General features: G+C 40.1%; 1 protein-coding gene across 2 annotated transcripts; it reads left to right on the forward strand.

The window, feature by feature from the left end:
• Positions 1-1656: 1656 nt before the first annotated feature.
• On the forward strand, positions 1657-18250 carry lepb (leptin b). Of its 2 annotated transcripts, XM_030440543.1 has the most exons (4): positions 1657-1766; positions 7237-16799; positions 16978-17134; positions 17221-18250. In XM_030440543.1, exons 3-4 carry the CDS (start codon positions 16979-16981, stop codon positions 17533-17535), a joined length of 471 nt encoding a protein of 156 aa, XP_030296403.1. In that variant the 5' UTR covers positions 1657-1766; positions 7237-16799; position 16978; the 3' UTR covers positions 17536-18250. The 2 variants fall into 2 exon arrangements, with proteins under 2 accessions (XP_030296403.1, XP_030296402.1); XM_030440542.1 differs by having other exon boundaries at positions 7237-17134.
• Positions 18251-21201: the final 2951 nt, after the last annotated feature.

Consider the following 21201-nt stretch of genomic DNA (forward strand, 5'->3'; position numbering starts at 1 on the left):
TGCCCCTTTTATTAACAACAAAGTTACAGGAGACTCAACACTGAGCCTCAAACATAGATATATGTACCGTATATTCAACAGATATTATCATAAATACGTTGTAGAAAATCTCATCACAGCCTTAATCATCAATTTAATCACAGCTGAAGCTAAAGAACAAATAAAAAATACAGTGAATATTACAGAGTAGTGCTGCAACATTACTTCCAAACAACCCTTAAAGACAAAATGAAGTCTCTGAAATATGTGAGGATCCTTTAAAAAGATACATATAAACTCATTAGTCATCGTGATCACAATGATGGCTGAAGCTCCAAAAAATACATCAAATATTACAGACGAGTGCCAAAATATTACATCCAAACAAAACAAACCCTTCATCAGGAGAATATTACATTAGCAAGACTATATTAAAGGTGCATTATGTACTTTTGGTGCAGAGGTTTTAATGAGGAGAGAAAGATCTTTATTGATTTAACACCCAGACAAATTAACCAAATAAACAAACTGACCTTAAAGGACAAGACAGTATCATACTGTTTTTTGACTGTTTATATGCCACCTCTTTAGCTTCAAACAGTGTTCTTGGGGACCTTATTTCCATTATTTTTTATTTCAAATAATTGAGGACACTTTAAAAAGATATGTATAAACTCATTTTAAGTGTCATCATAATCATAATGATGGGCGAAGCTCCAAAAAATACAGCAAATATTACAGAGTAGTGCCGAAAAATCACATCCGAAGAAGACAAAATGACGTTAATGTACATGATAATGCTCTTCATCGGGAGAATGTGACGTTAACAAGACAATAATGCTGCTAAAATCGCACAAAAACACAATATACACTGGTGTTTGATGGGGCTTTGGATGATGAGGTGGACGCAAACAAATAAACAACATAATTCACCATCAGGTGTGTTTAAAAAGAAAAGCTCATGAGGGAAACCAGAGAGAAAGAAAGAGAGGGAGGATGGAGGGGGGGTTAGAAGATTGTGGATTTGATAGAAAGAAATAGCCGCCCCAACTACCCCCTTACCCCCTCTCTCTCTTCCTCTCTCCCTCTCTCTCTTTCTCTCTCTCCCCCCCTCCAGCCTGGGGTTTGAATTAATGTGCTTCTATTTTTGGCTCTCCCGTGTTTCCAGGGGAAACCTAATGACGCAATGACGTCAATGCAGGTCACCAGCAAGAAGCAGACTGGAGGAATTGAGTGGCTTCCATTAGAAGGTTTTTGCAGCATTTTCCGGAGAGAGGAGGGGAGGAGGAGGAGGAGGAGGAGGACAAAAATGGATTAAGAATTAAGGGCGAAGATGCGAGAGAGAGAGAGAGAGAGAGAGAGAGAGAAGAGAGAGGGAGAGGGAGAGATGGTGGGGAGGAGGAGGGGGGTTAAAAAATAAAACAAACGCGAAGGGGCGAAGTGAACGAACGGGGAAGGCGAAACGCGACTGACGTCTGGGAAAGAGAGGAGAGAGGGAGAGGAGGAGGACGGAGGGAGGGAGAGAGAGAGAGAGGAGGGTGAGAGGGTGGAGGTGGAGGGGTGGTGATGGTGGTGAAGAGACGGGGGGGGAGGAGGAGGAGGAGGAGGAGGTTATGGTGGTGGTGGTGGTGGAGGTGGTGGTGATGGTGATGGGGGGGGGTGGGCGGGGGGGGGGACCCTACTGCTGCATATCAATGGGTGCCGTTCAAATTCCCAGGGATTATTGGAGGGAAAAAAGGGGGGGACGAGAAAAATGATGCGCGCTGCCACGGATCGGTGACGACTGGGTGAGCCCGCTCTCTATTTTTATTATCTCTTCTTTTGTGTTTTTTATTTATTTTGGTTTGCTTTTATTGCGTGTGTGTGTGTGTGTGTGTGTGTGTGTGCTTGTGTGTGTGTGTGCGTGTGTGTGAGTGAGAGAGGGAGAGAGAGAGAGTAAAAGAAAAGAAGAAAAAAAAAGAAACAACAAGCTGCCATTCTGTTTTTTTTTTGTTCGTGCTTTGGACTTGGTCCGTGTTTGTGCCATTGAGAAATTCAATCCCCGAGTTTGGACGGTGAAGCGTGAGTGGCCGGTGTGTGTGTGCGCGCGCGCGTGTGTGTGTGTTGTGGAGACGTGTTGATGTGTGCTGCTGATGGGGAGGGGGGCTGTGGGGGGTGAGGGGGAGAGGGAAAAAAGCACACAATCGAGTAAAAAAAATAAACTAAGCAAAGAGAGAAAAGTGCAGACTTCCATCCACTCGGAGTTGATCCACCGCAGCGCGGACGCGGACGTGCCCCGTCTACGGCGGCTGACGCGCGGATGGAAATTCTGCATCTATTGGTGTTTTGGGGGGTTTTTTTAAAAGAGAGAGGAGAGGTGGGGAGAGAGGGATAGTGACATTCTAGTGCGATGATTAAACATGTTTTCAAAAATACCGACCACGAGCGTGAGAGGGGTCCGCTCGTGTCGAACGCGCGTCGATACGTGTGTGCGTAAAATGTGGAGAGAGAGAGAGGGAGAGAGAGAAATGATAAGCGGCGAGTTTCATTAAAATCGAGCTGTGTATAGAAAAAAAGGGAGCTGGTTGATCATCGTTTATATAGAGGGCTACTTTTCATAGCCGTGTGTGTGTGTGTGTGTGTGTGTGTGTGCGCGCGCGCGCGCGCGGCGTGTGTGTGTTGGGGGAGCAGTCGTGCGCGTGGACAAGAAGAGGAAAAAGCAGAAGAAGAAGAAGAAGTAACGTTACTTCTTTTATTGGAATAGCAAGGAATAGAGCGCGCGCGCGCACACACACACACACACACACACACACGTTGCCCACTCGCGAGGCTTTCTCGCCGGCAACAAGTGCCAATTCATGCACCAGGCTGCACCCCCCCTCCACCCCCAATACACACACACACACACACACACACACACACACATTGATCGGTGTTTTTATTGCATTTATCAGTTTGGAGTTTTCCTTTTTCACCACTTTTCCTCCTCCTCCTCCACCTCCACCTCCTCCCCTCCTCCTCTTTTCCACAAACTGGGCTCCCAGACTCCAGCGCAGGGCGTTCACCAGCACCACGACAGCCGGAGCTGGCTCCAGCACCACGGACAGCTCTCTGTGTGTGTTTCAGGACCTCTGGAGAGCGGCGCTGCCTCCATCCATCCATCCATCCATCCGTCCATCCCCCGTTCTGGAGGAACTTCTACGTTAATAGGGCCTATTTTTTTGCGGAAGACACAACCACATGCGCACAAATACGTGTTTGAATCCAACAGCTGAACACGGGACAGTGTAGGACACATTTAGAGAAAGAGCACAAGGGGATGTGACACTTTTTTTTTCTCCTTCTCTCTCTCCCCCCCCCCCCCCCCCCACCCCCCACCCCCCAGTTATGACGCATGTGGTGAGGTAAGTGTGGCAGATGCCTACGTGTGCAGATGGTCCAGTCCGCCGGTCCCTATCCGCCCCGGCTGCTTGACGTAACAGAGCCACATCCAGGCGCAGGCCCCGCATCAGTCGTCCAGATGTGGTCATGTGCCGCTGCGCACGCCTCCTCCGGTACACACGCACCACAAAAGCCCCTTTTTTTTTCATTCTTTTACAAAAAAAAAAAAAAAAAAACCTTTTATGAACTTGTTCTTTACTGGAGCATGAAATTTCATGACGTAGGCCTGCACATAGAGTGGATCTACGCTCACAGTTGAGCTGAGTGTCTGATGCAGGATCCTGGATTTATGCTTTGAGCTATAACTTTCAAGATATTTGTTCGCGATGATGATTTTTCTTTTTTATTTATCTATAGGGACTGCATGTATTGAAACCCCCCCCCCCCCCCACACCCACACACACACACACACACACACACGGTCTCACACTCCCTTGCTCCATCACGGCGTCGCTGCGAAAGCATCCCAGAAACTCAAATATCAGGAACATGCACATTTGTCTTTGGGACGACTGCAGCTAAATCCAGAGGCGGTGTCATCAGAGGACATTAACGACTTATGATGGCGATGTAGACACACCGGAAGAGGCTCAACACACCTTCAGGGGGGCTCTAATGGACAACAGAAGACATACATTTGAGGGGAGTGAGGAACTGTGGGAAATAGCATCTAAAATGTGACTGATGAGATACATACACTTTCTTTAAAAAGTATGATTTAGGCCCTGGTGCTTTTGCTTTGCAGGCAGTTATTTTATCACAAGGGTGTGGCATGGAGTGGCGCTGAGAGAGGCAGCCAAGTGTTTTGCCTTTTCTGCTGTCGTCTTCTTCTTCTTCTTCTTCTTCTCACAGTAAGGTGCAGTGGCTTGCTCGTGAAGGTGTCTGGCTCGTGATGGTGGAACGCCGTTGTGGCGACTGAACGCTGTTTTTTTTTCTCTTCGTCCTGATGTCGATTTCTCAAAAAGATTCGGGTCTAGCTGGGAAATTAGCTCACCGGATCTGCAGCTGTATCGGCTTTTCAGCACCTGTGGTCGTGGGGGGTGTAGATTTGTGGTTTGAGTTTGGCGTGCTTTTATTCACAGTGATGGCTTTAATGTGGTCTGAGAGGTCCTACGCGGCAGAAGCTGATGTCTGGAAACATCTGGGCAGATCTCTGAGATTTGTGCTGCTTGAGTTTTGGAGAATAGAAGCTGGAAATGATAGTTTAAGGCACATAAGTCTGTGGGTGTAAAACAGTTCATCCAGTTCTTGGTGCATCAGCGTTCCTCATTGACTGTAAATTTTGGCACCTAAATTTCAAATTGAGTGTGTGTGGTTTTTTTTTAAGGTGGACTGAATGAAATCACCAAGAGTGTGTTTCAGGTGGCGAAGCAGGTCGAGGGATTTATGTGCTCTCCAAAGCAACAGTCTTATAAGTTGATGTAATCTTTAATATCAGGGACAGACGACATTTTAAGCTGTATTACAATGTTCAGGTCAGATATACTTTCCTCCTGAGAAACCAAATTCAAAGGAAGCTGATGTTTGTGGGGCTGTTCTGGGTGAGATCGTTTCCTGTAGCGTAAGGAAAGCTGAGGGCCTTGACTGTGGTGGTGGAGGGCAGTTTGTGATGAGGGTTTAACATTAAAGGAAAATGCAATGCTGTCTTCTTCTTTATAAGGATGATGTGGGGCTCCTGAACACTGATGAAATCTTAATTCAGGTGAAAAGATGCGATGGAGACGCTCAGGTATATCCTGATGTTTGAGAAAATGAAAATGAGAAAGGGGCAGATTTTTCCTACAAGACGTCTTCTGACGTGGACACATCTTGACACATTTCTGCAGGTTTTGGAAGAGAGAGCAGAAGAGGGACTTTAATGTGTCATGAAGGAACTCTCAAGTTATTGAACCTGCTGCTTCTTTAGATACAAGAATGTCAAAAAATGACCCAAAAATGGCGTAAAATGCAACTTCTCATGATCGAAGTTGATATTGAAGTGTAAAGGCTTGAAAGTAATGTTAATTTTTCTTCTTTCCCGAAACTCTTTGGCATGAAGATACTGAAAAGGTCATCGGCCTGGTGAACAGAGTAAAATATTGGCATTGTACACCTCTGCAAAACACAGATAAGTGTATAAATTCATACATTTTATTCATGTACCACAAGGAGACCACGTTTTTGACAACAAAAGCAGTATTTTACACCAAAATGTGATCTTCTCCAAACCTAAACCAAGTATTTTTTCTGCCTAAACGTAACCAGACCTGAAGCACAGTGTTGTCCTGACAAAAAGATGAGAACTGACACATACAGAAACGTAAAGTTTCAGCATATCTGTGGTTTGCAGGAACATACGATGCCAGCTGGTGATGGTTTGAGGTTATACGCTGAAACTGAAAGTCATTTCCAGCTCCTTTCATTTCTGCACATTTACCTGACACCCATCCAAACCTCCTAAAAGTATCATGTTGCTGCTGAGGTGCTAAATAGGGGTCAGATTAACAAGGGTCTCATGACGAGCTAGACGGTCTTTTGCTGGAGTTATGACCAAAATCCCACTGCGAATCAGATCCCTGATCAGCTTCAACCAATCATTTAATCAGCCACAGATGTGCTGGAGAACAGGAAGCTGCTGTCAAGACCCACAGTCAAACTCGTGACATCATCCCGTTTATCGTTTGATGAGGAGGATGCATGAAGACGGCTAATTAACACTGACAATGATGCTGCATTTATTATGATGTAGCAGCACTGACAGCATCAGTACGTTGTGTTCCATCACTGTTGATCATCATCACCTTTCATCCCTCGGCCTCTCAGCATCACATACACATGTGTAACAATATAACAACAATAACTCCCACTTTTTATGTTTTTTGGGGACATTTGTTAAAAGGAAAGGATCACACAAAAATGAAAATCCAGTCGTTAACTACTCAGCGTCATGCAGATGGAAAGTCAGGCGACGTTTCGTAGTCTGCAAAACATTTCTGGAGCTTCACGGCAAAACACTGTAGCAGCATTCTACTAAACAACTGAAGTGGATGGGGACTCGTTTTAAAATGATCAAAAAATGATAGAAAGTGGCTTCATAAAGCTTGTACACCATTATCAAATTCTCTGGAAGCCCTGAGATCTCACAGTGATTTGAAAAGATGTTATTTTAACCCACTTTCAAGCTGAAATCTTCACTGTAGCTGCTGGGCTAGAAGTGTTAGCTTGCACCCCATCTCAGATCAGTTTCAGATCTCACTTGGATTACGCTGGACGAGCTTTAAGGCACAATTTTATGCATTTCGGGGTTGTTTTTAACGTTTTCAAACAAGTCTACATCAGCCTTTTGAGAATGCTGCAACGCTCTGTCGCTGTGAAGCTCCAGAAATGCTTTGCGGACTACGAAACTTCAACTGACTTTCCATCGGCACGAGGGTGAGCAGAGTGGATTTTCATTTAAGGGTGAACTTTTTCTTTAAGTAAGCTGGAGGACACACTGGGCTCTCTGTGCATGGATGATGGATGAATGGTGTCTAACAGGAGGAATAGTTCAAACTCTTCGAGAATGAGGGGAACTCGTGTCAAAAGAGGAGATTCAATCAAAAGTAGGCGTCCCAATAGGGAACCAAAAGCCTTTTCCAGAAGCTTCAGCTGTTTATGAAAGATTGTGGATCCTGATGACCAGGAATAGAGTTAACTGGTTTATTCTGTGGTTCACTTGTATCATGTTGTGATGTCGTGGTTTTGACATATTTTCTGTTGATAACGCTTCACCATGTGAGTTGTGTCCAGAAGTTTCCATCCATATTGAGCACTACCTGCTTCAGAAACCCCTCCTGATGGCCTTCTTTCTTTCTACAGATGCTGACGAGATCTCCTCAAGAGGATAACGTCAAATTATCTGTCCTTTGTGGGTCTTTTTGCGGTCTGGGCTTGCTGTTCCTAAGGCAGTAGCCAGGAAGCCCTTACCCCAAAAAGTATCTGCACTGGATTCTGGCATCAGAAGCAGACGTCGCCTTTCATTCTCCCCCGACGGAGCTGTGAGTATCTCTCATCCACGCGTAGTGTGGCACAGTGCTCGGAAAAGATCAGTGGAGATCTGAGATTGTCAAAGGCTTGATCACAGTTGGGTTGTGAAACACAAGAATCAGATTTTTTTTTAAAACAGGAAGCGTTTGAGAAACAGAGCGCAGGATGTGGCAGAACATATGTCTTAACCAGAGGAAGGCAACCTGAGAAAAATCCGATTGCAGAGAGTCTTGTTACAGAAAGAAAAAGACAGCAGCATGAGTAAAGCTCCTCAGACAGCAGCTTCACTCACAATGATGTCAGATGGAAAAGCGTAAAGCTACACTTCCTTTAGTTCTCTGATATTGGAATAATCAACCAAGAAAACACTTGCAGTATCTTATATTCGGGCTCGGGGAGTAACGGAATACATGTAACAGGATTACGGGGTACAAGAAAGGGTAACTGTATTCAGTTACAGTTACAGAAAAAAAAGATGTAGATCGAGATTAAATTACAGATACATTCAGTAAAAAAAGAGTGTTACTAACAGGATTACAATTTGAAAAGAAAGAAGAATGATATTTTAGTCTGTAACCATGAACGTGAGCACATGACAACACTTCACGAGTCTCACACAACATCGCTTTGGTCTCAAGTAAAACAAATATGGAGTCTGTAGGAACTATATTTAAATATATCTGGTATTGAGGTTGTCCAGCGTAACACAAATCAATTTACATTACTTTAATGTTGTGATGTTTGGATTGGGATGCTGTCATTTTTATTAAAAGGTACTTAGAAACTGTATCGGAATACATGCTTATAATTACAACACAGGAACAGGTGCAGACTGAACAATGTGATTAGTTATTGATGGTTTGAGACGATCCAGATGTGGATTTTGTGAACAATCTATGAGATATTTTTGTTATATTTCAGGCCTTTTTACCTCTCAAGGAAAATTGCACAGGCATCATGTAATTTACTCCTTTATGTATGGTTGAAGCACCTTGTTTTGTACCCATGAATGTAGATATTTGATGGTTTTTTTTTCTCTCAAATTTTGACTAAAATAATTTCAATTGCATGTCTGTTTATACTGTGTTGCACTTTTTCATTGTCTGTGATCTGTGAATAACTGGATATAACTGGAAGAACAGAACAGAGCCTCCAATATGTGGCAGAATTCCAGAGAAATTACAAAAAATCCAATCAGTGCACAGATATTTTGTTTTTTTTTCTACTGGTTTCTTGAAGTACATTTCATTACAAAGCTTATATTTTGAGATGATTTACTTGTCAAATATACACCATGTCATATCCTATAGGAGTTCCTGCTTCATGACGTAATTATCAGCGTATGTATATTGTACACAGGTCAGTCGTTTACAGAATTACCTCCCTACACAACATAAATAGGACGCACTCAGCGAACAAATGAGCTGAGGGAAAATCTACGTGTAGCTCCGAGCCTTTGACGCACTGTGTTACATAAACATGATTATTTATCCAAACCCAGGAGCCTTCACAATGTGCTTTCTGTACGTCAGAACCCGAGGCGGTTTCCGTCCACTGACGAGAACACTTCACTTACGCTAATCGGATAACTTCTTCACTCATTCTGTTGTGTACGTACTGTACGTACAGCACATGCACATATGACGCTGCTGCATTTGTAGCATCTCTTATTAAAAGTATTTCTTTCCGTCCGGTTACACAAGTTTATATTAAATTAAACATTAGTCTATTAACAAAAAGTGTTGTGCTTCATAAAATATTCATTAAAGGTGCACTATGTAGTTTAATCAGAAGATCTTCATTTACTGATTTTTTAAACAAAATAAATAAACAAACTCTTTGTTTTTGTTGATGTATAAACAAGCTGACCTTAAAGGACAACACAGTTTCATACTGTTTTACTTTGTTTATAAGTGGCGGACCCTGCTACCGTTCTAGCTTCAGTGTTCTTGAGACCTTTTTTATGCTCGTTTATTCAGTTATGGAAAAAATAGATATTTCTGAATTTCTGCTACAAAACTACATAGTGCCCCTTTAAGACATTGTTTATTGTAAGGTTGACACTGTTATTTATAACACTTTGTAACTGTTTAATTAATACTGTGTAGTTCGTCTATAAACGTTTTGATGGCCATGATAAAGTCGCAATTGACGTTTATAAACCTTCACAGTTGCTTAATAAATGGTTTGTAAAGCATTTAATTGTTAGTTAACAGTGAAATAACCATTAACTAATGTTTAATTAACTGCAATTTAACCACTTTCTTTAAATGATGGTTATTATTAAGTGGTGTTGTGCTCATGTGGTCATCCATGTTTACTTTTTATCTTATTCAAATTCACTCCTCTTCAAAGCGACTGCTGCCATTTACATGTTTTGTGAGCTGGACTTTTCTTCATTATTGTCATGAGCTGTTATTTCTTTCTGTCTTTCTCTGTTTATAATCCATCTATAGCTTGATATTTGTGTTCTAGGAGGAGCAACTGTAATGTCCCCAATTTCCCCTTCGAGAGTATCGCTGATTCTGAAATAAAAATAAGATAAAACGCTGTACCGTCTTGGTGTCAACAACAATATATTATAACAATAACAACATATAACAATCTAAACATTCCTATGATAAATATTTAGTATCTTAAAATGTTTGTGCAGTTTTTGAAGGTAAACATAGGAAACATTTTACCGAATGACCAACCCTACACAAATGAAATAATAATGCAGTTATAACTTGTAAAATGGAGAGATTAACTGTTATTTCTAAATCTCTTTTAAGGAATTGCTTCATATGAAATTATCAGTGAAGTTTAACATAAATCTGCCTCCTTAAAGATCAAGTAAAGAAACACTAGAGCTGCTGAAGTGAATCAATAAGACCAATGCACTCACTATTTAAAGGTCAAATTGGGGGCAGCATAATACCAGGGAAACTACTAACTGCTTCTAACTGGAGCTAACATAAGCTAATTAGCTCAGTTAGCAGTGCAGCTAGTAGGAGTCTGGACTGAGAGCTCAGGAGTTCCAGGGGAGTGTTGGTGTTTATACCGCTAGCACACAAGTTTTAGGACTGATTCGGGACGGGGACTAGCACGCTAACTTCTGTAAATATCTCTATAATGAAATACATAGACATTGTGACGTCAAAACTGTTATTTCATCACATTCTATTGATATCTTTAGTTAACTTTGAGAATGTTTTCAACTAAGATTCTTGCATATTGCACCTGTAAGTCTGTAAGTGGAGAACAAAAGTAGAAAACAGACGTTCCTCTGTCACAAAGGCAATGTTTGAACAAATTAGCATCCGGGGTTGTGGACGGAAGGTGTTCTGTTTGTTTATCTCATGTGTATCTGATCATGGAAAAATTGTTGTTTTGCTTCAGTTAAAACATCTTAATAAAAATAAATCTGTAAGTAAATTAGATTTTATAGTCCAACATCAGCTCCAACTAATCCCGCACTACACCACTGACTCTTCCTGCCTTGCGGTCACCTACAGTGTCACACGATCTAATATGGGTGACGTGTTTTCCGGTAGACCAGGCCTCTGCGTCCACTAATTGACCTAAAAAAAGTCTCCGACTGACCTTCAGATCGGAGCTAGCAATCCCCCAGTTAAATCACAGTCGCCGTGGCCTCGCAATTTGTGTGTCACGCATCGCCATGGGATATAGGGCAGTGCCTCATCCGTGTCATCAGATAGGGACGTGGGTTGGTGGATGCACATTTGCTCTCTCCCCACTTGAAATGAAGTAATTTGTAACAACGGGGCAAAAGACGATTGAAATTGATTTATTTATTTTTTACTTATATTGCTGTAGAATATAGACTTCCAGTATCTTTTCCTCCATGTCATGTGAAACACAATAAAATGTTTGGAAAGAAGAAGTAGGTTTGTGTGTATTTTTCGTCACTTGTGTCGTGATTTAAGAACCGTTGGCCTTTAATGTGTGATTTCTCTGAGGTGTTGCATTCAGGAGATCATTTCAGGCTCGCCCTCAAGTAAAATGAATATGAAAGGAGGGAATGTCATGTGGAGTTGAGACACACGCTCCTTCATTAAATCTCTGGGTGTGTGCAGCTCTCCAGAGGATGTTTGGTGAACTGCAACCAGTGACACACTGTGCAGCTCCATCACAAAACACAGCTGATTTGAAACCAAACTGTGTTCCAGTAAAGTTTTCACAGGTCTCACAGCTGGAAACTTAACAGGTGAATAGCCGTTTTACCCTGTCTCATACCGGAAGGCCTCCTCCTTGTGACGATTCACATCAAAGGTTACGGTAAATTGTGTGAGAGCTGGATAACATACTGCCTCACTTGCTGTAACAAAATATGCCGTCATGTTTGCTATTCCTGACTCTCTGCCTAAGAGAGATCTAAGATCTGTTCTGTGTTTTGGTGCTCAGTCTTGGTGTTTTTGCCAAGTGCTGACAACTGTTTTCAACTCGGTGACGTGATTACATTTAATTGCCTAAAGCCCAATAATAAAAGAGAAGTGACATGAGTCGACAGAGCAGAAAATAAATCGTTTTCCAGTCATTCAGCTGGCAGGACGGGTAGAAATACCGGGTGTTCACGCAGGTCACCGGAGATGAGGTTTCATCACTTCCGAGAGCGACCACTTGTTTTTATCAAAATTAAATGTGCAGTCATCATTCTCTCTGACTTTAAAAGGAGAAACATGTATGAGGGGATGAGCAAATGCTGTGTTTTTTGCATTTAGGCAGCTAGAAAGACAAATAGATTAGTGCATTCATGTGGTGTTGAGATAATCTGAAAAATCTATTCTCGGCTAAAAAAAAATTAACATGAACACCCACTCAAGATGGACCAACAACTTGGAAACTATCATATAGGGAATTTCACAAATAAACACTTTATTTCACTGGTTAGTGATTGTTCTAATGCAGTTAAAATTCTGGGATAAAATCACTCTGTCACATATATTCAAACTTCAAACAGCTATCGACATGTTGTAAGCGAAAGTAAATTTCTTGGTAATGTGCCGTTAGCTTAGCCAAGTTGATTACTCAGTGTTTAGCTAACGTGTTATTAGCTTTTTGTAATATTGACCTCAAGCATGTTGTTTAAAGGCCCTAAGCAATAAATTACAACATATCTTCTTTGTAGCGTTCAATTTGTCTTCACAGTACAACTGAAAAACTCATGAACACAACGAAGTTGTTTCCTGAAAAGGGAAACAGGAATGCAGGGTCTGTTTCTAGCTAATGTTTCGTTAGCTTAGCTGAGTTGAATACTTCGTGTAATACTCAGCATGCTTAAACACCTCGAGCAATAAAACACATCTTCCTTTTCGATTTCACATTAAAGCCTAAAAGCTCATGAACACAGGAGTCGGAAGTACAAATCCCCCAAATAGGGAATATAAAAGCTCATGAACACACGAGTCGCAAGTGCAAATTCCCAAAATTTTCCAAGTTAAAGTTAAATACTCAGTGCCTGACTAACATGTTATTAATCTGTTGTCATATCGAGGTTCAAACTTCAAATAGCTAACAACATATTCATTAAACACCCTGAATAATAAAAAACAACACACCTTCTTCATAGGGACGACTGGAGGAGCATCTGCATGCTAAAAAGCTGATGTTTAGCAAGTAGCCAAATATTTACCAGGTTTTCTCTTTTAGTTTAGCCTGTTAGCATGCTAACGCTTTTGAAGTACCAGTAAACACGATGTGCAGCTGAGGTTAAAGGGAATGTTGTTCGTTTAAATTAAAATTGTGAACTACCCAATTCTATTCAACTTTATCTTGAGGGGGTAATAATGTTTATAAATTTCATGGCAATCCATTTAAAAGTTGTAAAGATGTCAATCTGGTGGTGGTACTAGAGGAAAATTTATGGGATTACCAAAGTTATTATTCATCCTGGCGGATCACGACTGTCTGTGATTGAACAACTAGCATTGCCATCCATAGAGCCAGGGCACTGATGTGGTTGAGACATCCACCGCAGCCGACACGTGGCTGCAAAACACTTCATTTTTATTGATTGATATGTTTTTCTGAGGTTGCAAGGTTTCAGGGAAAACACACGCTGTCTGACCGTTCCCTTGAATCTCACTGTCCAATCACTCTCATTCCTTTGTCATGTGTATTAAACCACAACTATTTCCCTTGCGCCAAGTCAGACACCGTTTGTTCCCAGTGGTTCCCTAAAAGCATAGAAGGGGTGTGTGCCATGTAAGCTTACTGGAACTGACCAAATCCCTTATTCCAAGAAGTTGCTCCTCCTCTTGAGCCCTTTTTTTTTTTTTTTTTTTTTTGCCTCCATGTATCATCTACTTCAGAGGCAAGGTATTTCCATCTGCGTCACGTTTTATTCCTACGAAATAAGCTGGTGAGCCGGCCAGACTGGATGAAAAGCAGATTTCATGTTTTGGCGCGCTCCCGTTACATGATTCTGTTAACAAAACTGTTGACAGTAATTCAACATCTGGAAATCTCGTGCTACTGAGTTGGCGAATCTGTAATTTGGTCTTATTTACCAGTGATGTTCGAATTGGAGGCAACAAGAAAACGTTTACTGGAGTAGTTCACGGTTCAGTGACATATAAATACAATTAATCCACTGCCCTGTCTGCAGAGGAAAAATGTTTATTTGCAAAGTTCACCAATAGTTATTAGGAAACAAATATAAACTGTCATCTTTCTGAGGATTAAGAAATTCTTCAGAAGCAAAATACCATCAGAAACTCACTAAAAGAAAATTTTCTGGATCATATCATTACACTCTTGTTAGTGTTTTTAATCCATCTTTCAATGTCGGTCAGTGATTCATTTTTATTTTTTTGCACTCAAACTAAAAAAGGCAGCAGTAAACTTAGCCAATGGTTCCACCACTTCAATAAATGTATCAGTCACAGAAATAGGTCAGCACATTAAGTGTAACCTGACGTGAAGGCGACTGAACCGGCTCAGCACATCGAGACAGGAGTATGCGTTGTTACAGCTTCTCCATGGTAACCAGAAGTAAACACAGAAGCAAAAGTTGTGACTATAAGTTTTAATTGCCAACAAGAGCGTCTTAAAGACAGGTTAGCCACCCGACTGGAGGAATCTGCATACACAAGTGTGCTTTGGAATTTACGAGAGGCATCCAAAACACGTCTTCGTGTCCTCAAGAAGAAAACAAAAATTCAAGTGTGTATTTCTGTGTGGCTGATGTTTGCCTAATTTATGCCACTACACCAGATCTCTGCTTTTAGAAAAAGTCACAACATTGTCTTGTTTTCCTCTGCAGGAGACTCTGAGGAGCTTCTCACCTTAAAAATAAAATAAAAATAGGCTCTCCAGGCCCAGGAAGCGGTCGAGGTTTGGATGTCGGACACTGGCATGCTTAGCCTTCTTTCTAGGGCATATTTGTGGCATCAACACACAGTGGGTGCACAGCTGCAGGTCAGCCAGGGGGACGTGAGTGCATTAAGAGCAAGCTACATCCACAGAGTGAGAGCCTTTTTCCAATTAAGAGGCCTTGCATAGCCTACCGCGTGACACAGGTATGAAGCAGCCCTCCTGGCTTTAAGACTGCTCAATCTGGGCCAAAAAGATAGTGACCGGAAAGAAAGACGTGTTTAATCAAAACACTTGGCTCGTTGCAACATATTAACCTGTTGGCTTTTAGCATTAGCAAACAAGTGTTAAGCTCAGCTAACATACTAACGACATGTCAGCTAGACACTGAGTATTCATTGTAGCTAACAAGGTAACAACATCTTATTATCACAATATTAATTTGCCCAATCCAATCGTTTATAAAAAGAAATCCTGTAAAATTAACAACAATACCATCAACCTCAGCTGAAGTTTGTGTCAGAGGTACTTGGCAAGAGTTAGCATGCTTACAGGCTAAACTAAGGGCGTCAACCTGGTACATATTACTTGCTAAGTGCTGCTAACTACAAGCTCAAAGCGCCGCTAGCATGGCTGTATACTCTCACCTTGCATCCATATGCCCCTCAAATTTCCCAGCAAAGAAGCTTATATTGTAAGTGGTCATCTCAAATAACAACTCACAACACTTAAGCTGGCAGGGAGTATTTAGCTTAGCAAAGAAGCTTACAAAATGTTAGCTGGACACTGAGTATCCAGCTTACCTAAAAAGGTAACAACACATAAGCAACAGACTGCGCATCCAGCTCGACTAAGCTACCACCACTAGGGTAAATATTCATCTTAAATAACAACTTAACTACACTTTAGCTAGCAATGAGTATCCAGTTAAGCTAACAAAGTAAAAACATTTTATTTAGAACAATATGCCACTAACTGTTTGCAGTTTCAAGCTTGATATATTAAAGTGTTAACCACTTGTTGTGGCACCGGTATATTTCGTAAAACATTTCTTTACCTGACTTTACTAGACTTTGAGTAATCAGCTCTGCGAGAGGGCTAATACTAGATAAAGAACAACAGCAACAAAAAACTCAAGAGAAACTCCTGCAAGTTTTTTAAGCAAGCTTGTGGAATTCTGTTGTTGGTCATAAAAAGGGAGCTTAAACTGGGGAAACCCTGCATTAGCGTTCAAGGAACAATGCTGCAGTGGAACAAAAATGGAGAATGTGGTATACTGTCTTTCAGACAGTTATTACATACACTCAACAAAGGTTTAGTGGCAGGAGCATAAGGCCCTGAGAAACACCTCCGGAAAAAACCATCACAGTTTACGAACTTTGCGTGCACGTGCATTTTTGACTTCCCGTCGCCGCTTTTGTCTCTAACAACAACAATAAACACGTGGAAGACGTCATAGGCACCATAAGTCTTAGTTATTTATGGCTACAATTCAGGTATGTCTAAAGAATAAAGGACACATGTAAAGAAAATCCAGATGATGACTCACTGCTTTTATTCTATAATAAAAAATGGCATTTAAGCGTTTGTCGTGTTTCTACATACATACTTCTTTTCATCTCCACCCTATCATCTGTTTCTTTGTTTAGTCACGCACATGGTTATTAGTGGGTTTCCGCTGCTACAGTCTACCTACACATTCAAATTTTCCATCACGTCATGTTAACATTGAAATAATATTTTTTTTTAAATCGGCTTATATCACACGCATGCATCAGGTGAAATCCTCTCACAGGGGAAAACAAACCTAAGAACACGTCACTTCCAAGAGACTGAGTCAGATTATAGTAATTTATCTTTTTTTTTTTTTTTAATTGTGAAAACATGTCTTTCACAGCCGGAGCATGTTGATAAGTCAACCTGCGGTGGTCAGGTTCAGGTTTGAATCGGGGAGGGAGGAGGGGAAGGGGCAGAGGCAAACCTCAGGTTCAGAGCAGACTATTTAAATGGGTGGGTGAAACCTGCGAGGAGGCACTTGACACATCTCCTTGTCATCAGAAGCACAGCCAAAAACACAGGTAAGCCTAAATATACTTTACATTATATATGAGCAACAAAAAAATACAAGTAACACTCTGCTTCTACATCTGAAGGGGAAAATATGGTATTTATTTGCAAAAAAAAACAAACTGAGAAATTGTGCAGATTGTTACGTTGTGATTCATGTAATTCATTTTGTATTATTTGGTTTTCTAGGATGCAGATCCTTTCAGTCATTCTCTTTGTCTCCCTGGTGGTGGCCCACAGCTGCTCGAGCCTTCCCAAGAGGGATGACTCCATCAGAAATACCATTAGGAGCATAACAAACATTGCTCAGACAACCCTCGTCCACATCAGGATACTAAGGGCAAAGGTATGCACAGTGTTGATGTCCGTGGTGGAAACAGTTGAAGCAACATTCTGAGATAAAATTTCACAAGTTCCTCTTCTCTTCCTCAGTTGCCCGTCGCTCCACAGATAGAATTCAGCGCTCCCTCCATTAACGGACTAACTAACATCAGCTACGACCTCGCACTTCTGGACCAGGAGCTGAAGAGCCCAGAATCCCTCAATCAGATCCAGGCGGACGTCTCCAGCTTGGAGGGACTGGTGCGCTCCCTCGCCGTCACGATGAACTGTCCCGTCAACGACAGGCCCACAGGAGAGGTCAGCAACAGCTTGTTCCCCGACACTCACCTCTACCTGACTCTGGCGAAGGTGCAGGGCTACCTGGACAAGTTTCTTCTCAACAAGGACAAACTCAAGGTCTGCTGAGAAATCCATCACACAAGTATGCAGAAGCTTATTTGCACAAATAGCTCATTTTGTAATTCAAATTTGCACAAACTATGTTTTTGGACTATAATTCTCCCTGTAACTCTTGTTCAAGCAATAATGCTCTTCTGCTGGCTGCTAAGCATGTGATGCAATAAGCTTTTAAGGTAATTATTTTAAGTTTTTGTCACAGTCTGAGTTTAGACTCTGAGAATTATATTTTGAATGTTTTTATATTAAGAAAAAACTGAACAGATATGGCAATACGTTTCTGTCTGTTGGTATTTTATTAAGTGATTTTTGTAGGGAAAGTATTTGGTGAGTGTGAAACGTAAGATTCAGAAACATTAAGCTTATGGTCACTTGGATTTTAAATCTTCAGATGAATTTTATTGACTGTACAAAAGTTTTAAATAAAGATTTTAGACAATATTTGTTTTTGGGACTATTTTTTAGTAATAGTTTTGAAAGAACTGTATGAGAATAGTTTAGCCCTCAAAGTCAAGGAATACATTTTTTAAATGACAACATTACTTACTATTTTAATTACAAATCAAATGTTCTTTACAGGGAAAGAGGACACTATGCAAAACATCATATGTAATGTATATAAACTAGGGTGTTATGTCATGGAATTGTACAGAATGTCATAAATGTAATAATAATAATATTAATGTTTTGAAAAAAAGAAGTCATATAAATCTAACCAAGAGTATTTTTAGTTGAAACATTATTTTTTTTATTTTGCATTACAATAGCGACCATATTCAACCACTAAGATTTACACCTTTTTATTTCATTTATTTAGAAATGTTATTATTTTCAGTATGTCATCTTTTTAATTAAATTAATTCACTTTTAGGATATTTTTTTCAGTGAGCAATGAATGAAAAGAAATACAAAAATAGGATTTATGATGCAACAAACAAAGCAAAAAAGCTCAAAGCTAGAGTAAATAATAATAATAATAATAATAATAATAATAAATTAATTTAAAAAATTATAATAGTGGAAAGAGAGACAAACAGCGCAGTCCTGTGACACACACACACACACAGACAAACACAAAGCTGTAGCGTGTTCCAGCACACTAAGCGACTCATCCTTATACAATATGCGTATGTGAGCCGTGCAGTGAAACACCGGGAGTGCCGAGAGTTTTAAATGTACAAGAGCAGACAGTGACTGAACTTATATGTATAATATATTTATGCTATAATTCATTGGTAATATTCTTCACACACTAATTCATATAAAAATGGGGAATATTAACTTAAAGGTTAACTTAGAAAGAAGCATCTCTCATGTTACTCACATGATATATAGTTTATACAGAATCTGGGGGAAAAGAAGCATATATTAGATTATATACATATATTACATATACCAAATAAAAGGGTTAATTGCTTTTTTGTGTTCTTATCTGTGTTTCAGGGAGAAATTAAAACAAACTTGCTCATGTTACTCATGACTTTTAAACTTGTTTCTACATTTAATGATCAAATTGAGCAAATATCAGCAACTCAATTCAAAGTAAAAGTTTTCCCAGTTGTTTTCCTATACATGAAAATTTGTGTTTTTCCTCATCCATACTAAACACAGGGTTGTGTATGCTGCACAGATTGTAAAACTTGTTGAGGCAATTTATTTTGCTTTTCGATTTAACAATTTTGACAATTTAAATTAAACTGGCTGAGGTGGAAAAGTAACAAGGTGCTTCTTATGGCATTAAATAAAATAATCAATCACTAATGACAGATCAGGATTGTCTTTTTTAGACACTCAAAACTCACAATACACACAGTACAATCAAAACTTCATAAACCTCTGAGGAAAATGTTGTTTAAAGATTGGAAAAATAAAAAATGATTGGGTTAACTGGTGAGTGTTTTACTCGAGGGCTAATCTAAAAATTGCTCTTGCTCTTGAAACTAACAAAGCACTGCACAAATCACAGAAAGGCTCAAAGCAAACTGGTCCCCTGGTGTCTAAAAGATGGCGGTGGGAATAAAACCACGACGTTAGATGGACGAACAAAAAATCAGGGGGTTAAACAAAATGTATAGAAACTGGCAAAAAGAAAGAAATCTCAAACACTCAACCCAAGATTTTCACCCCAAACAGAAAAAGAGCCAACTGACAGCGTCCGCTCCCTGAAAACACACAACCAACCTGAGCAGGGGAACTGCAGCCCCCTTATATAGTCTCCCAGCTGACTGACTGCAGATCAGCTGAGGGAAAACATCACAGGTGGACCCAATAGCTCCTGATTACCCGTGACCTAGATCCTGAGAAATCCCAGTTCACATCAGGACCGCGGGGAATCTGATTCAACCATAACATAACTCTTACATTAGTTGTCGTAGAGTGTTAGAAATAAATATACATCACAGTTATCTGTGTCCTTTTTGTACCATTTTTATGTGTTTCTAGTTTTTATATCAGCTGTGTTTGTACCCGTAAAGCACTTTGTAACCATGTTTTGAAAAGTGCAACGCAAATAAAGTTTATGATTTTTGAACATTTCTCATGTATGAATACATTCATTTTTACTTTCTCTAATGTGAGTGTAAACTGGTTAAACTGTAAAGTACAAAATTAAACAAAATTTGGATAGAGAGCTAAACAAGGATATTTATGCTAAACTATATATTATACAGAAGCTCAGAAACACTAGCAGGAAACGATACACGGGCTTGGAAAGATGATGGAATATAATTTATCCATAGAAACGGCAACGTCTCAAAAATGTTGACAGGGCATCCATGACATCTGGGAGAACATTTATGGAGCATGTGGCCTGTGAGCATATTATATTACTTTGCAAAAGTGAATGCATGTTAATAACGTGTTGCGCATTCATGTTTTATTCTCGGTTGAAGTCAAAAGTTATAAAAATGTCTTCATTAGAGTTAGAAATAGCTTAAAAGCGGCAGTGATGTTAGTTGTACTGTGTACCGAGGTCAGAAAGGACTCAGATTTCTCTTTTATTTACTTTGGGGGGAGTTAGAAGAAACATCTCAGCTGGCTTTATATCATGTTATGGTTGGAGATCAGTTCTTTCACTTATCACTATATCTTTTTCCTTTTCTTAAAGCAGATGTCCTCCTCAGTTATCTGCACCTTGTTCATTCCGGGATAAAAAAAAAATGAGACTGATCCAAGTTCTCTATCCTCTCCTCTATCAGGCATCTCTCCCATGCAGCTGTAATATTTTCAGAATTTATGTTGTAACTTACAGTTTTAACTTTGGATTTCCAGACAGTTACAAATACACGGTAAAATGTGAGCATTCTTATGGACTTATGAGTATAGTTATATACTGTGTGTATATATATGAAACACACAGTACATGGACGTATACACTCTCATGTAGTTGACATCATTGGTCACTGCTGTATGTTGACACTATATTTTTACAAACTCTGTTTATAAATTATATATTATTATCAGGGGTGGAGCAAACTAATTGCAACTACTTAGGTCATTTTTGGGTGCCACTTTAAGTATTTTTTATGTCTGTAGTTTTTTCCGTACTTAAGTAAGCATTACATCGTGTAATCAGGGTTGGTAGGGTTACTTTAAAAATGTATTTCGGTGTTACTAGTTACTAGTTAAAAAATGTATTCAGTAATGTAACCCAAGTCTCCCAATATGAGAGTAATG

This window comes from Sparus aurata, chromosome 14, assembly GCF_900880675.1.
Source record: "Sparus aurata chromosome 14, fSpaAur1.1, whole genome shotgun sequence".
Lineage (NCBI taxonomy): Eukaryota > Metazoa > Chordata > Actinopteri > Spariformes > Sparidae > Sparus > Sparus aurata.

Bases quoted from the DNA above. Each gene is read 5' to 3' on its own strand.
- lepb (XM_030440542.1), top strand. From the start codon at position 16,883: ATGGTATTTATTTGCAAAAAAAAACAAACTGAGAAATTGTGCAGATTG. The intron at 17,135-17,220 runs GTATGCACAGTG...TCTCTTCCTCAG, and splicing joins TCAGGATACTAAGGGCAAAG to TTGCCCGTCGCTCCACAGAT.